Source organism: Leptodactylus fuscus, chromosome 1 (assembly GCF_031893055.1).
Source record: "Leptodactylus fuscus isolate aLepFus1 chromosome 1, aLepFus1.hap2, whole genome shotgun sequence".
Lineage (NCBI taxonomy): Eukaryota > Metazoa > Chordata > Amphibia > Anura > Leptodactylidae > Leptodactylus > Leptodactylus fuscus.
In genome coordinates this window covers 59,130,059-59,146,817 of record NC_134265.1, presented here as the reverse complement: position 1 = coordinate 59,146,817, position 16,759 = coordinate 59,130,059, and the positions used below count along the sequence as shown (strand labels likewise).

Sequence of the window (16,759 nt, the reverse complement as noted above, 5' to 3'; positions counted from 1 at the left end):
TTTGCGTATTCCCCATTTTGCTTAAAACTTATATACAGTTATTGGCACTGTATACTCCATCCATTACTACTTTTCTCATGTAATTCAGTGCACTTTGACATGACAAGTGTGAAATATAAAGAGTCATTGAACTATGTCAGCTTGTAAACAATGATAATGTCTTTCTGTAAACTGTTACTCAATGCAGACAGCAGTCAAAGCTGTCAAACAATTGATCTCTGATTTCAAAGGCAGGCGCACATCTGTATTTCCCATCCCCCAGGCTAATGGTTAGGACGCGGTACAATTCCTTTTGAGAAGTTCACCTCACCTGGACATGAATATTAAACGAAACATCTCAAGCATGAAAAGTACCAACACTTGTGTGGGAAAGTAAGATGAAAGGCGACACGTTTACTCCCAGATAGACCCTATATTAGCTCAGCCTATATGCAGCTTAACTGTGATTTCCCCTAAGAAAGTTAAACATTGTCCATTCCTAAAAAAAACTACAACAAAGTACAGCAAAAAAGGTCGAAAATCAGAATGTCTTTAAGATGCAGATTGTAGATGCAAGTGCTAATATTAATGGTGTTTTACAGATCTCTCTGCATGGCCTATACGGCACACTTTGTCATAGAGAAGCCATGCTGGTCAATACAGTCCTAGAAAGCCACCAGTTACTTAAAACAATTGCAAAGCGATGGTGGTTTCTATACACTGGCGGTGTAAAAAGCAGTAAAGAATACTTCAAGTGTGTAATCACTGTGTAAAACCTTAAGGGTTTTCTTAGCAAAACACAAAAGATTGGAAGGATTGTGTATGTATTCTAAGAACTGTATGTTGTATAATGGCAACACATCCTTGTCTCTAAAGAAGCCTACAAAAGATGTTAAAATATGGTGAAACTATCGAAATAAAGCCCCCTAACTTGTGAAAGAAGACGGGTGATCTCATAAAAGACATTTCGGCTTGTTAAGCAATTTCAATACCGCGGTGAAAACAAAAGAATTGGCCTATTCAGACCGTTTTATGAACGTTTTTGTCTAAGCTGTAAATCCAATCCAGTGTCCCAGTGAAATCTATTCTGTTGTGTGAGAGTCAGTAAAATCCAGTAGCGACAAGTTTCTAAATACCCCTCAGACGCCAGGACTATAAGAGGCATGCCAGTAACATAACTCCCAGCATTGTAAACCCTTAACAGCGACTAAACGTGCTCATCCTCTATGATATTCCTAATTGGAGGATTTAGAAGAGTTTTTCCCATGAAGAACATTGATGGTATATTGATTTTATATGACATTACTGTCTGGGAACTAAGGGCCCACCACCAAATGTATACACACTTAAGCTGTTTCTACATCCCCCATAGACCACCAGCAACACTGGACCATGCGCCATGTTTCTTGGGATTGGCTGGTGTTCCATTCATACCAAATGAAGGGTATGCCAGATCCTCTGCTATATATTTTAGCTATGGGGATGGTTTTAGTTTATACTGGTAGGTAGGCCTTAAATGTAATAATAATATATTTTATCTATCTGTACATGTTTGCTTAAAGGTGTTGTCCAGGATTTTTTTTATGGCCTATTCTTAGGATAGTCAAAAATATCTGATTGGCAAGGGTGGGAAATGATGAGGCGATAGCCAACCCCTATATGCATCAATTGTCCAGGGCTGCATCCAGTCCCCATCCTATACATTGCATGTAGCCTGAAGCATGTGACTTTCTCTCATTGTGACTATTGACCCTACCAATCAGATATTTATGATTTATATTATCTATTCTAAGAATATGCCTAAATAAAATTGGGACAATCCCTTTAAAGCAATAAGGTTGACTGTCAGTCAGGTTGCTGTCCGCCGATCGCTCGACCCACAGCTGTCCCTCCAAACCCCATAAAACTAATTGACACTCGGCACATTGTACAGTTTTTCGATACGGGTAGTTGTGAATGTCTTTGTCAGGTTCTTCATACTTGTTTATGTTGAAATCAAAGAGCTGAACCTTCCCCATCAACATAAGCCACTGTCAGAAAACAGGACGCATTATACATTAGATGGTTTTCCAATCTTGCTGAAATTGACAGCCAATATTAACTTATTGTCTATGGCCAGTTTAATAGAAAGTCCAGTTCAAATATTCTAAACCAGCACAGTCCTTGGAGAGCACAACCACACATTAAGATCTCATGCATATGGCAGAACCAAATACAAAAAGACTGTATGGCATCATAACAAGTCTCCTGGAACGCCATAGTAGAGATCCGTCGGGGTCTTTGTGCTGCCATGCAATGTCTGTTGGGTAATATAAGACTAAGCTATTCTCTCCTACAAGAAAAAAATCCTCCATTGTCCTCTTTGCAACTTGGACATTAACTCTTCAAACATATTCCCCATAACATGCTTATACCACTACAAGCTTACACAGTACATTACAAGATACCTCGACTACTTGCCCGGTCAATGCAATATTTAACAAAGTCATCCAAGCCATCAAGTTTCCTTAGTTTTTACACCTGCATTAAACCTATACCTGCTAATCCAGGGATTTGGACCATTTATTTTGTGTATAAATACATGCACCTGCATATACTGTCTAGAGCCGAAGCTGTAAATGTACTTCAATGTATATCAAGAGTCAACAAGAACTCACCACATGTTCTATCCATGTTAACCTTTTCATTATGTTAATAAATCATAGCGACCATTTTAATATAGCCAACCAAGCAATAATACGGCATTTATATCATGTTCATGTCTTAAAGGAAACTTACAAAACTGAAAAAGTAATATCTTCAAGTACCATGCTGCAGACCATTTTGACTGTGACACGTTCCTTTACAAACATTACATACCTATGACCTATAAATGAAACGTCCATAAAGATAAGCTACCTGAGCTTCAAGAATAATATGAGTGGGAAAACTGTACCTGTAGTGTTTTCAGGAATATCCACAATGATGACATTGATAAGTGGAGGTTTCTGAATTCCTTCTTCAGTAGACCCTGTTGGTGAGACGCCGGTGGTGTCCTCACAAGGTTCTTCAGCGCTTGTAATAAATTCTGAACCAATTTCTCCTTCTGCTTTTTTACTTGTCATATCATATTCAGTTGTGGTTTTCACAGGAGAAACTGATTCATCAATCACTATTGTCCCTTTACTGGTGTCTTCGCCTGGTTCCACATCAAACAGGACTGGTTTTTGAGTACTAACCGATGGAGGTAATAATGTTGTATGAAGCTCTGCAGACTCTTTAGGGACGGTAGTTGCATCCTCTGCAATTGGTATTTTGTCAGTCACTGCAGGTAAAGGAACATCTGGTAATACTGGTTCATAGCTTACAGAATCTTTTGTGACAGTGGGGCTTTCAGATGCAGACAGTGCAGATTCAGTAACATACTGACTGGATGGAAGCTCGGTAACTATACTGACAATTTTGTCTCCTTCCTCTGCTGACCCTTCATCTTCAGCTTGCAAATCAGTAACAGTCTTTTGGGTAGTGACCCTGTCAGCCAGAACAGAACTAATAGTGATGGAGGGTTCTATCGTTTCATCTTTATCCGTGACCAGCTGGACAAGATCTGATGAACTATGAGGAGCAATAGTTGTCTCTTGCCTGTGGTCCTCATCTACAGATGGCAACTCTGTTCTATCTCTTACAATCACAATTTGTGATGTCTTATCTTCGGCAGGTATTCCTGTAGGGATAACAGTGATAATTTCTTTCTCTTCTGTAACTGCATGAATTCCATCTGTTACAGTCACTACTGGTTCTCCTTCTTGGTCTAAGCCACTTCCTTCAGATGTTAAATCCAGAGGTTGAACTGATGCTAAACTGTCTTTTGTAACTAATGATTCTGTTAAAACTTCAGACGTGGTGGGCGCAGTTTCTGTACTCTCTGATACTGGCTCATATTGAACTGATATCTTGGATGTCTGAATTTCTTGAGCAGGTTTTGTATCAACTGATGCAGTTGTATCTTCTGCTTTTTCTTCAGGAGCCACAGTGACATCTCCTGTAACTTTTTCTAAGGTTGCTTCTGTAGTAAAGTGTTTTGGACTTACGGAAACTGGTTGTTCTGTTACAGACTCTTTAATTTCTTCTTCGGTTATTCCAGACCCTTCGGTTTTATCGAGTGGGAAAAGAGAAGTTACGGCTTTTTCAGTTACGATATCTTCTGGCTGGAATGAGGAGATTGTTTTCTCAGTAGCTGTTTCCACTGGTGATGTCTTTTCAGTGTCGGCCTCTTTGGGTACAATAGTTGTGTAGTCTGGCTTACCTGAAGTTTCTGGTTCAGAAGTCAACACTGACTCTTCGACAGTCTGCTTTGGCAATGTGGCTGTGTCTATATCTGGGCTTTCTGTAGCTTGTCCGGGAGATGGTGTGATACCATCTTCTGAGGATGGCCTGGTTGGGTCAGGAGAAAGTTTGAACACTGTGAATACATCCACCTCAGGCTGGGAACTGGAAACCTCAGGTTCCTGTGGCGTCAATGAATCTCTTGTAGTCACGCCAATCTGCTCTGACTCGACATTAGTTGATGATGCGGGTATTTCATCTACGTCTTGAGTAATTTCATGTGGAATAATAACTGTTGGAATTGTTTCTGCACTTTTAGCTTCCAAAGTTTCCTTAGGAGAGTGAGAGCTTAAGTGTAAGACTTCTTTAGTCAATGTAATGGGTCTGACTGTTTCAGCCGTGCCTTCTGGCTCTAATGTAGTGTCCTCTGGAGTGGAATCAGGGCTCACTTCAGATGTTGATTGGACACTTTCAGCTTCTTCGGTTTTCTCTAAGATGGTGCTCTTTGATGGTTCCACTGTGTCCTGTGGTACTGATGTTTGTATAAGTGATGGAGGGAGAGAGGTTACCACATCACTTGTGTCCTCCTTCTCTTTAACTGCAGCATCTTCTGGCTTGACCTCCTCAGGACTTGATGTAGTTTGTTCTTGTATAAACAATAGAGGATCTCTATCGGAATCCGTTGATGGTTCGCTTGATGGACTGCTAGCCTCCTGCACAGAACTTACTGGTATAGTAGATCGTACAACAGTTTCTTTTACAGCTGGTTGCGTTGTAGGTATGCTGGGCTTTGGCGTCACCTTAACTGGTTCTACTTCCAATTTCTTTACGTGAGTTTGCGTTATAGCTTCTGTGGGTAATATTAGTTGGACAGAAACCGATTCTGTGATATTTTTTTTATCTGCGAAGCCAAAACAAAAACTTCATTAAACACAAATCAAAATCATACTGTTTATTGTATATGACTTTCCAGCTATGTATTCCTATAAAAACGTGGAAAGTCTTACAATAAATGTGAAATAAAGTTGGATTTTATTATGTTGTTTCAGTAGCCTGTTAAGGCTTCTTGCCAAAATATTACTCCAAATATATACAATATTCAATGGCTTCCTTATTCTCAGGAGTTATTGCCAAACAATTATACTTTTATACTGCATTTCATAGTTTTAAACTGCAATTTCCTGTTCTTGTAAATTGTCTCAAATCATGTGGTAAATACCTGCGCCGCTTACAGATAGACTTATTTTGTTTCAACTTCTATCTCTGTTGGGTTATTTTTGCAAGGTACTATAAATTAGTTGTACCATAAATGTTGTGGATGTTATTTCAGGTTTCAGCGAAACGTACAATTCCAATGCAGTATACTTAGTAAGAAAATACCAGTTTGATATTCGCTGAGCAAATATGCAATTATGTCTTAGAAAGCAGTCTCTTAAAACTACATGCCGCACAAGTGTGCGCTCTTGTTCTCTCTTCCACTTTCTGTTCTCTTTTTATATATCAATTTGTATGCCAACCAACTCAATTGGATGAACCGCTGAACTGCTCACTAGATTTCTTTAGTACTCCTTGTACGAAATTCTAAAATAAATTGTCCTTCCGCTATACCGTACGAAGCAGTCCCGATCCGCCGAGCACTTACAAGTGCCATTGAAATAACAAGTGCCGGTCGTTGTAAAGATAATAGATGAGGTTTGAGAAAACTTGATAAAAAAAAATTCTCGATATAAAGTGGCAAGATGGAAAAATACATATATGGAATGTGTTCATTCTTACAATTTACCATTTGTGGGACACTAGCGCACTTAAAGTGTATGTATTGCCATTATTGTTTTATTCTTTATTAAAACCAGATGCAGTATATCACTTTTTCTAACCTGTTTTTATTTTCCGGTGGTTGTAATTTTTTTATTCTGTTTTCTGTACTTGGTTATGGGGACTGTCATCTTGCCTGTTCTGTGCTGGAGAGGAGTAGGTAAGATGTGGCATCCTCTTTTGTCAGCAGATATAATAATGGGTGCTATTTATATAGAGGCGTTATCTTCTATTGTGATCCTGTCTTTGATATAAATAAGGTAACAGCTGCAAAGAAAACCCTTAGGCCTGGTTCACATCTGTGTTCGGCAAACCGTTCGGGGAGTCTGCATGGGGATTCCCCAAACGGAATACCAAATGCATTGACAAGTGGTGAGCTTATGAAAGCACACGGCCCCCATAGACTATAATGACGTCCGTGTCTTATCTGTGCAGACACCGCATGGAATATACGAAGATAAATGTAGTTCATGAAGTACTTTTCTCTCCGCGTAACTTGTGTGGAGACCATGCGAAAAACACACACAGCTCATTATAGTAGTCTATGGGGTATGTGTGCTTTCATAAGCTCATCACTTGTGAATGTGTTCAGTATTCCGTTCGGGTAGGTCCCCATGCAGACTCCCCGAATGGAATACCAAACTCAGATGTGAACCAGGCTTTGCACTATTGGCAAGCAGCAGTCTATTATTAGGCTTAATGGTCAGAGTGAAAAGTGCAGGATTTAGTACATTTTTTTAAATTAGACATGAGAAATTCTAAATAAAATCAGAAAGTCTTAAAAAAATATTTAACATAAAAATGTGGCTTTAAAAATAGGTTATTTTCTCGTGGCACATTTCCATTATATATACAATTAGCGTTATATATTGCTATGTGTGAATTGATTTCTTATTAGGTGCGACTATAGAATAGATGGAGGTTTATTCTGCTAAATATTTAGCTTCGTTGCCTGGCACTTGGACCCTACAAACTGATATTATAATAAAGTCTTTAGGTTCTTGATTCCCCACTTAATAAACTGTATAGGAAATAAAAGAACTTATTCCATTGTGAACTTTTTTCATTTTTCCAATTTGTCGGACAGCCTTTTAGATCTATAAATGTGATCATTTCTTAGAATGCCTGGATAAATCTACACTGCTTATCACCATACACCTTTTTAGTCAGTGTTTCCCTGCTGAAATCCAGATGTGAGTGATGTCATGGAGTAGTTACAAGACTGTGAAATATGCGGGTGTGTTACAGTCACTCAAGAAAGAGATGTAAAAAAAAAAATCCCTTATAGCTATAGAAAAATAGTCTGCTGGCAACTTTGTATCTTCTTCGAGATCCTCAACAATAACAATAAGTCACGAATAATCCTAATAAATACTGAATGTTTATGTAGTGGCAGGACAGTTCTGGATTCCAAGTCTATGAGTTTAGTGGGAGAATATTCTGTATGATGCAAGGAATCAAGGAAGTATGTCTAAATCATTTGCAGATGCTGGTTCCCAGATAAGGATACATATATAATCTGAAGTAAAGCCTCCGAGACAGATCTCACATCTATGGATCAGACAGGAAGTGATTTAGGCGAGCAACACTCATACCCTAAATCTGAGTAACTCTCTGCTCAAGGGAAAGGTATTAATGAATCACAGTTTTCCCATATATACTATATGCTCTCACAGTATGTAACCTTTCTAAGATATTTCCCTTGTATGAAAAAAGTCTTTAAGAAAAATATAATGTCTAAAGACTTAAAGGGGTGTTTTTTCATATCTTATCCTTAGGATAGGCCATAAATTGGTGGAAAGTTGACAGCTACCCACTGCGTGGATCAAGGCTACATTGGATCCCCATACTATACAGTGTATGGAGCCACAAATAGATAGTTTTCCATGCATGGTATACAATGGGAGTTGAGCTGCAGGCTCTATAAAGTGTACTGTATCGTACACAATGGGAGCTGAGCTGCAGTAACACCACCTGGCCACTATACAGTGTACTGAGCTATCTTACAGCTTACAGAGCTGTGTACTGTATAGTACAGGGATCAGATGCAGCTTATCTGTGTAGGGGCCAGCTGTCAGTCCCCCCACAGATCAGATATTTATGGCCTCTCCTAAATTTACTAAGGGACTACCTTTCAGGACTATGACTAAGGGACTACAGGTCCCGAAATGTGTAAGCCTATCCAGATCCAGTATGTAGCCTGTTTATGTGCATATTTTTTGTAAATTTTTGTGTTTTGTTTTTTTTTACATTCTTTCCCTGTTTGGTATTTTTTGATGTTTTTCATAACTTATGTGTTTTCTATTTAAAAGTTATGTTTATATTTCTTCTGACAAGAATTTTTTTGGTGCTGGAACTTTTTTACTTGCAAGTTGTCTCCTAAATATAGGCCATACGAAGAAATTCTCGGGGAACTCCTATAATACTCTTTTAAGCGGATAATTGGGTAAAGGACAATTTCTTAGTTCCTGAGGCCGCACTGCGCTGACAAACAAGAAAACGCTCACTTGTTGCAACTTTCCAGGTCAAAAAAAATCATTGTTGTTGGCACCACATCTTCCCATGTGCAGAGAACAATAAGCAAGCTGTATGTATACTGTTTGCATTGGCCCATGTAAAAGACCCTTTAAATGAGTGCAAATTGCCTTGTTATGATATTAGCTGCTGGGACAGGAAATCTGTCATTGTAAATGTATTTCATGTTAACCTGCTCGCACCTAATACATCTACGGTGTTAAGCAAACATGGCACACTCATCATATTGTAAGATAAGCAATGCATCCATATTTTCCATTCAGGTATCACATGCCATGCTATTGACTTAGTTGCCTGATAGACCATAGATCTTGATATTCTTTTTGCCCTGCTCTTCTATTCTCAGTGGCCAAATGCAACATTATGGTGGCCCATTATGATATTTGCTATGGAGTCTATTTTTTCATTTATGCTCATATACATCATATAACTGGGGGAACGCTGGGAGAGATTAAGAGATAAGTATAGGGGGTTTTATTATCTCATGAGCTCGGTCATACTTCTATAGATCCCAGGCATCGTCTTTAATCAATATGTCAGGACACATGGGTATTGTTAGTGAATTCCGATTATTTTTTCCTGTCTAATGTATATTACTATAATGCCTATTGTTAAATTACTTTACACTTTTCTTATTCCTACAAGATCACTAGATGTTGTATGTACATGGACGCAGCAGTCTGCGGGATTTAAGTGGTTAAAGTACTTCAAGCCAATTAGTGTGTTACTGTATATACAGATAGGTTAGAGATAGGATACAAGTGATATCATAGAAGGCTTAAGATATCCTAGCAGGTGACCTAAATATGAGAATTCCTTGACAATGGTTTGTATTAGTTTCTGTTACTAAGAGAATTTCCAACACTGGTAATAAAGGTCATAGGGAGTCATTTATTACCATGGGAGGAGTAGAAGGTTTTTACTGTTAACAGCTGCAGAAGGTGACATCATCTCTCTTGTAACATCTGGATCACAAGCCATAAGTATATGCTAGTGTACATTATGGGATGAAAGTGTGTGTTTGAACAATTGTTGCAGCTCCATACCAACCCATTATAGAAAAATATAAGCTCTTATGAGTATTCAGGTGTGATCCGAGCCTTAGTAATAAAGTGTTAAGATCTTTAAGGACTATGGTTAATATAAACTTAGGCTAGGTCCACATCTGCATTAGAGTCTCCTTTCGAGACTCCGCCACAAAAATCTCCAAAAATTGATGTAGAGAAAAGTCTTGCATGTCTATGGGGTCTGCGGGTAATCACTATTTTAACAGATGGGCTTTTATTTGTTTGGGTCCCCCAAAAGACTTGAACAATGGAGTGCCCAGTACAGGTGTGAACCTTAAATAATTTTTGACTCTTTGTGTTGGTGTCCTGCTTATTTCATTGAAGATGGTGGCTTCCATGACCTCTTTGCACATGACTGAATGTACATGTGTCCTCAATAGTGAGGGGAGTAAGCCATAGCCAGACATAAGACCCCACTCCAGTAATGTTTATTATGCCTTAGCCCAATATACTAAAGTAAAGGATGCACTCACTCAATTGGAGCATTGTTCAATTTGTTCAACCTCCGAATGGTCTGCTGTTTGGTTATGTGGTCAACAGAATGACCTTTCATACCATCCAGAAGTCACTTTTACTATGTAAGTTTATAAGCCTGGATGTTATGCTCATATAGCCTTAGGTATCGATCATGGATTACCAACTAGTACCTTCTACCGATCAGATGACCAGGCTAGGCAAGCAGACAGAAGTGAATAATGTGCCTAGTGAGTAAGTCCACTGTTCACTTTACATTAGTGTGCCCTGTACTATAGGGCTAACGCATCATAAATATTACTGGAGTAAGGCTTTTAAAACATCCTTTCTTGCCCCAATGTCAACTGTTGCCAAGTTTGGACAACCTTCACACAACATTAATCTAATGTCTATGGCCACCTTTAGTGTTGCATAAATCACTTACATCAAAACCATAAAACAGCATAGCATTTCTAGTATATAGGTGCACTTACCTTGGACACAATATGCATCATATTTTTCATGTGGTTGAGGGAAGTAAGTTTGGTTGGCAAAGCGATATTTAGTCCTCACCCCGAGGAGTCCACCTCCACATTGTGGCCTTGCCAAAGACACTGGGTAACGGACACTGCCATCTGAAAGCCAGCCATAATCACATTGGTCAAAGCCTTTTCGCCAGGCAGCATAAATGTCTCCCACTGTTGCTAAGACTGAGTTCTTCTCCTCGCAAGCTTTCTTAGCCTCTTCAAATGTCAGCTTTTGGGGCAAGTGGTATAGGTCACCTAAAACACATATAAAGGTCATTAGTAATTATTACTAGCCCAATGGACAACAACCACAAATTATAGTCAATGTATGTAGCTCATTAAACCCAACCATGAAATGGAAGAGGAATGGAAGATCATCTGATCCTTTATCTTTGCTATTATTCAGATACACAAAGTTTTAGACCAGGACAGATCAACAATGGCCGTGTCCCAGAGTAATCTAAACAATCTTAGAAAGTTAAAGCAAATAACAAAAGTCATTTTCTCCTTTCTCTTCCAGTTCTAAGTCTCAGCTTTAATCTTTCAATAAACCAGCGCTAAAAGCAAGCAGCGAACAAACATTAACAATGAGGTATTTTACTTGTGAAGGATTTTCTCCAGGAACCATTGGTCGCTGTGAGTTGTGCGCTCAAGTGTAAATACCAGGTTACACCTTCATCTCGTGAAATGAAGATTCAGACACAAAGAACCAGTAGAAATAAATGTGATCATTAAAAATCTGGTGTATTTTTTAAATCCTGGACAACCCCTTTAAAACTGGCCATTAGTTTATAGGCACGATATGGCTGAACTGGCCAGTCTCCGCACATGTCGTCTATGATACTACACCCTTGGTTACAGTTACTTATAAATACCCCATGTCTTTTTTTTTTCTTTGTATATCTTAAATGCTTTTGCTATGATGTAATTGTGTACCCAAAGACGGCTGCGGATTTTACAACGTACGATAACTAAAAGGTGAAAAAGTCGCGTTCAGAGAAGCCTTTGATATTGATGAGTTATGGCTTCCTGCCTATCAGTGGACGGAAAATGGAGAAAGTTAGGAAACATTGTTTTTATAGCTGGATCTATGTGGAACTCCTATAATCATGATGATACAATAAGGCTAGCGGCCCATATGGAATAGGGGCTCACGTTGTAACTCTGTCATTACGGAGCAGAAAATGGAAACCATGACAGCGTTTATGTTGTAGACAATAATGCAGTGTGTGTTAACCTTGGCAGCCTTTTCCATCCAGGTTGAAGTCAGCGCTCGAAGAATTGACGGGATTTTCCTGTTCTGTGTATATGCACTTTAGGATTGAAAGAAAAACACCTGACTATATACGGTTCCTATTTTATGGCTGTTAAATACCACAGACTAGACTTATGAGGCAGGCGTTCTGCTGCAGACAAAGGCTGATTCAGAATCATCTCACTGGAAAGCGCTAGACGCTGTCTTATTAGCCTGTTCTTCAAAAGTCTGTCAAACCTTAAGCTCTCGGAGTTAGATTTTACTTTCATGTTTCCTTATTAATATTATCCCACCTGTTTAGTTTGCCACTTTATTTATCCCCAAGCATATATGCATGTGTTTTATGATGCCAGGAGAATATTAGGTAGACGGCTTGCAAAATCTTACATGCCTTGCAGTTTATAGTTTTAGTGCAAGTTTCCAAGCAACTTTTATTTTGCTTTATTTAATCTTGTGACCAGTATTTGTCTACAGGTTTACTGGGCTTTAGTCACAAGGGTAGCAACGCAAGCAGTCAATGGCACCCTGATGCTTTTGTTTTTTGTTGATTCGAAAAGGGGCTCACTTCGTCTTAAATGTTATCTTACGTTAGGTTCACACCTGCGTTCGGGTTTCCGTTCAGGGGTCCGCTTGGGGACCTCCCAAACGGAAACCCAATCCACTTAAAAAAGACTATAATGGGGTCCGCTGGGTTTCTACCCGATTTCTATCCAAAAAGGGTGAAAAATGCGGAGAGAAAAGCGCTGCAGGAAATGCTTTCTCTCCGCATTTTTTTAACGGGTTCAGGGACGGAAACCCCGAACGGAGTTTAAGCGCTGGTGTGACCCAAGCCTTAACTACATGAAATTGGTTGGTTAGGAAGAGGTAAAGTACAGCAGTATGACTGCAGGATCAGACTACACAGGGTTTGTTTGTTGTCTGTTACCATAGACCAATAAAGTAACTATAGGCAGTGACATATAATATGGTTGGGAATATGCACATAATTATTAAAGGGTACATTTTATTATATCTTGGCACATCATAGTGACATATTAAAAGGGATTTGGGGTAGTTTTGAGAATTTTTGGATTGTTGCCCAGACATTGAGACCCCAACAATGAAGAGGCAGAATCGCTCCGTTGACCATTATGTAGATTCACCTTCAGCTTTCCTTTGAGCATCCAGTGTATGGATCCATAAACTTTCTAGGAATCCATACCTGTACTCCAAGGAAGAGCTGATCAAAGCAGTCACCCAGTTGGGGAATTCTGCCCCTTCTTTTCGGTAATTGTTGGGGGTCTCAACTCCCAAACCCTTATCGATCAAAATTATTGATCTAGTACTGATCCCTATTTTTTTTGATCCCGTATGCAATATAAAATGATGTTGTGTTACATCTACAACAATAGATTTATATACTGTACGTATTTTTTAGCACAAGCTTTTAGCTCTCAGCTGTCAAATATGATATAAGCTCTCGCTTTGTTCTGCCAGCTTCCCAAGGTCCTTTTTAGTTTTATTGGGGATTTTAGCTCTACCACCTCACTTGACCTCATACATTAGTGCAGAAGAATCTATTTTTATCCAATGTTCATTAACTGCCAGTTTATTGTCAAGATGAATCCCGTGACACCAGTAAGTGTTATCTAAAGTAATGTGTTCATTTCTAGCCATGGATTTTAAGGGGAAACTACTGGTAAATCTACTTGATGTAGATCTAAAGGTACTTATATAAGGGTTGGTTCCTCACAGTCGGTGAGATATCTGGACAATCTTTAGGACGATTACAAGGGGACTTTCTAACATGAGCAGTAAAGAACTATGTTCCCAATTATATAACAATTCTGGATCGTCATTTCTTAAATTGCTGTTTTGTGCCATTCCTCCATTAGGACCCACGTTGTGGAAACGCAGCTTTTTTTGTTGAAGATTTTATTGGGGTTTTTGGAGCCAAAGCCAGGAGTGGATTACGCAGAAGGAAAAAGTAGAAGAACTTACTATATAACTCCTATTACTTTTGTAGTCATTCACATCTTTGGCTCAAAAAAACGTAACAAAAAAAACTGCGTTTCCTCAACGTGGGGCCTTAGCCTTAAAGACAACAGGTGTCACCAGGTTGAGGGTGTCTGAGACTATCTCAGCTACACTTTGATACTGGTGACAATGCCAGGCTGTGTAGGTATACATCCCTTTGACAATGGTAATACCGAACTGTAAATTTAATAATACATTATTCGAACACAAAGCAGAATTAAAAGAAAATAAGTTCTGAAACTGTTATCTCATGGACAGGTATTTACTAAGACAGAAAAGCCAGGTGAGCTGATGTGTCCTCATTACTGGTACTACAATGTCCGTTTCTCAACCAGATTCTCAAACCGTTGGGTCATTCATAGCTACAATAAGTCTTTTTATCAATCAATTTCTATAATGTAGCTAAAACACCAAGCCCTACTTTAACATTTTTTCATTCTCCATCCCTGATGACAATTGCACTAGTGAATCTGAACTGCAATACCAGACACAGCCCATGGACAAGGGAGGCGCTATTTATATATTAAACTAGCCATGTTCTTCTAAGTAATATCTTATAAAAAGACACAAGTGGCCGCTGGCATGGACCACATGGCTTCAGTACAACCATGTTTCTTTATTGTACCAATGCCAAAGGTCAGCAGAGCTGAATCAGACATCCCCTCTACATAGATCCTATTAGATATCAATTATTTAGGAAATCTATATCTATGTCAGTAGTCCCCATTGACAATACATTATATAAAGCATCAAACCTTAATAGTGTCTTCTAAATCCGCTACCCCCACAGTCTGCTTAAATTGAAACTTAAGTGACCACATAACTATAGGGTTGGGTCAAATGTTGTTTTTCACTCCACATAAATGTAATGCAGCGAACAGCGAGGCTTCCTGACCTTCATATCTCTGTAGGCTCTAAAATAAAGCAAACAATTTTAGAATCTCACCATTTAGTTCATCCACAAAGCAGTATACATCATATTTCTCCTCAGCTGGACGCCTTCCGTAGGTTCGTATTCCCTCTTTCCCTTTTTTGTCACCATAACAGCCAGCTCTTGGATTACGGATTGGATACCTCAAAGAAAACAGCAACAGTAAAATATTATTTTTACTTCTTAGTTACTGGCTGTCATCAGTATTACGTACATTATACTTTATACACAACTCACAATACCTCCAACCATAAGGTGACAATATGTCTATCAGTGGCCAATACTTACAAACACTACAGAAAATATCTAGACAGTCAACCGCTGTGTAAGAACAGAAATAAACAGAGACTAACTATATTAACTATTCCAAATAGTATATTGTTCTCCAGCACCAGGTTTTAGATGATCAATATCAGATTGGACTCTTCCCAATTGGTTGATATAAGTAGCTGTGGCTTTGGGAATACACAATGGGTAGAATCCATCACATCTCCGCCAGTTATCAGACATAGATGTGTGATGATTCGGCGCATCTTTAAGGGTTCCACTCTTGCAACCAAGATGCGACACATCCCCAGTTCTGCACTTTACTTACCATTTTCTGCGAATGTGGGCACATCGGGGGCAAAGAGAGGGGTAGGACCTATTTATTAGAACTCACTCTTGAGTTATATAGGAAATCTATGCCAGTTCCTGACTGGTTTAGACTTCTATCCTGGCCCACACACGTGCACCCGATCAATTTAGAGTCTAGTGCTTCTTCGTAAATCTGACGCATCTTGAGTCTGTCAGCCTCTTTATTAAGGCTGACATACAAAACACCAGTCTTAATAAATTTGTCCCACTATATGAAGCTGAAAACAGACAGCGGCATCAACTGTGTAGTGGTCTTGAAAGGTTACTGCATCTCATCTCCCATTTAGAAGTGTAATAATCAGGTAAACCAGTGATGAAAAGACAACTGTAGTGGATTGTAGGGTTATAGGTTGGACTTGATGGACTGATGTCTCCATCCAACTCATCTACTATGTAACTATGTAACAAGAGAAACGTGAACAACCCATCACTGGAAGCAGCAGAAACCTGGTGGCAGATTTCCTCTAAACTCATAGACATTTTGATTTAACAGAAGGGAGCCCCTGTTTTGGAAATGTAATCTATTAGCTGGGGCTAAGAGCAGCAAGCTGCATTTGGAGGACCAAGCACATCATAGAATGGATATCAATGGGCGCTATGTAATGTTTCATTTCCCCTTTGGTGGCACTGTAGGAAAACTGGACTCCGTGTGATTGTTGGGAGTCAGCAGCAGAATGACCCATGATCAGATCTTACTCAAGTATCTATTCTATTCTATTTTCACAAATAAGGTTCTGGCATCTAGACAGTCCACAGAATACATAGTTTAATTACTTTGTACTTCACTAGCTAAATATTAATTTATTTGAATAGACAATATGTAGTATATATGGGACAGTAAAAAGTTGTAACCATTCTTACCTAACACTTTGATCAGACAGCCATCCAGCATCACACTGCTCAAATCCATCTTCATACGCTGCTCTCAGTTGTGCAGGGGTTGCAATTTGGGCACCATTTTCAAGACAAGCCTTTTGGGCACCACCAAAATCTAAGATGTATTTGTCTACTGATGCCCGGTAGTGAAACACAACTCCTACAAATGGAACATAAGAATATAAGATCAACGTGCTGCAACATCAGCTGTGTCTATGAATTCAGGATACAAGATCAAAACTTAAAGAACTAGATGGTCACAAACATAAGATTAGCTGGAAATATTACCAATCCACTGTGCTTTACAACTTTATACTAAGGTATGATACTATTGAGTTGGAAATGGACATACTATAGTGATAGG

At 39.0% G+C, this 16,759-nt stretch overlaps 1 protein-coding gene across 1 annotated transcript in view; it reads right to left on the bottom strand.

The window, feature by feature from the left end:
• Nucleotides 1-16,759, bottom strand: part of LOC142200580 (versican core protein-like) — a 76,151-nt gene that overhangs the window by 34,339 nt on the left and 25,053 nt on the right. Inside the window, exons 4-7 of the mRNA XM_075271032.1 lie at nucleotides 16,381-16,555; nucleotides 14,899-15,026; nucleotides 10,649-10,936; nucleotides 2,915-5,185 (exon numbers count right to left, since the gene is read on the bottom strand). Coding sequence (XP_075127133.1) covers nucleotides 2,915-5,185; nucleotides 10,649-10,936; nucleotides 14,899-15,026; nucleotides 16,381-16,555 — 2,862 coding nt within the window. The remainder of the gene's footprint in view (nucleotides 1-2,914; nucleotides 5,186-10,648; nucleotides 10,937-14,898; nucleotides 15,027-16,380; nucleotides 16,556-16,759) is intronic.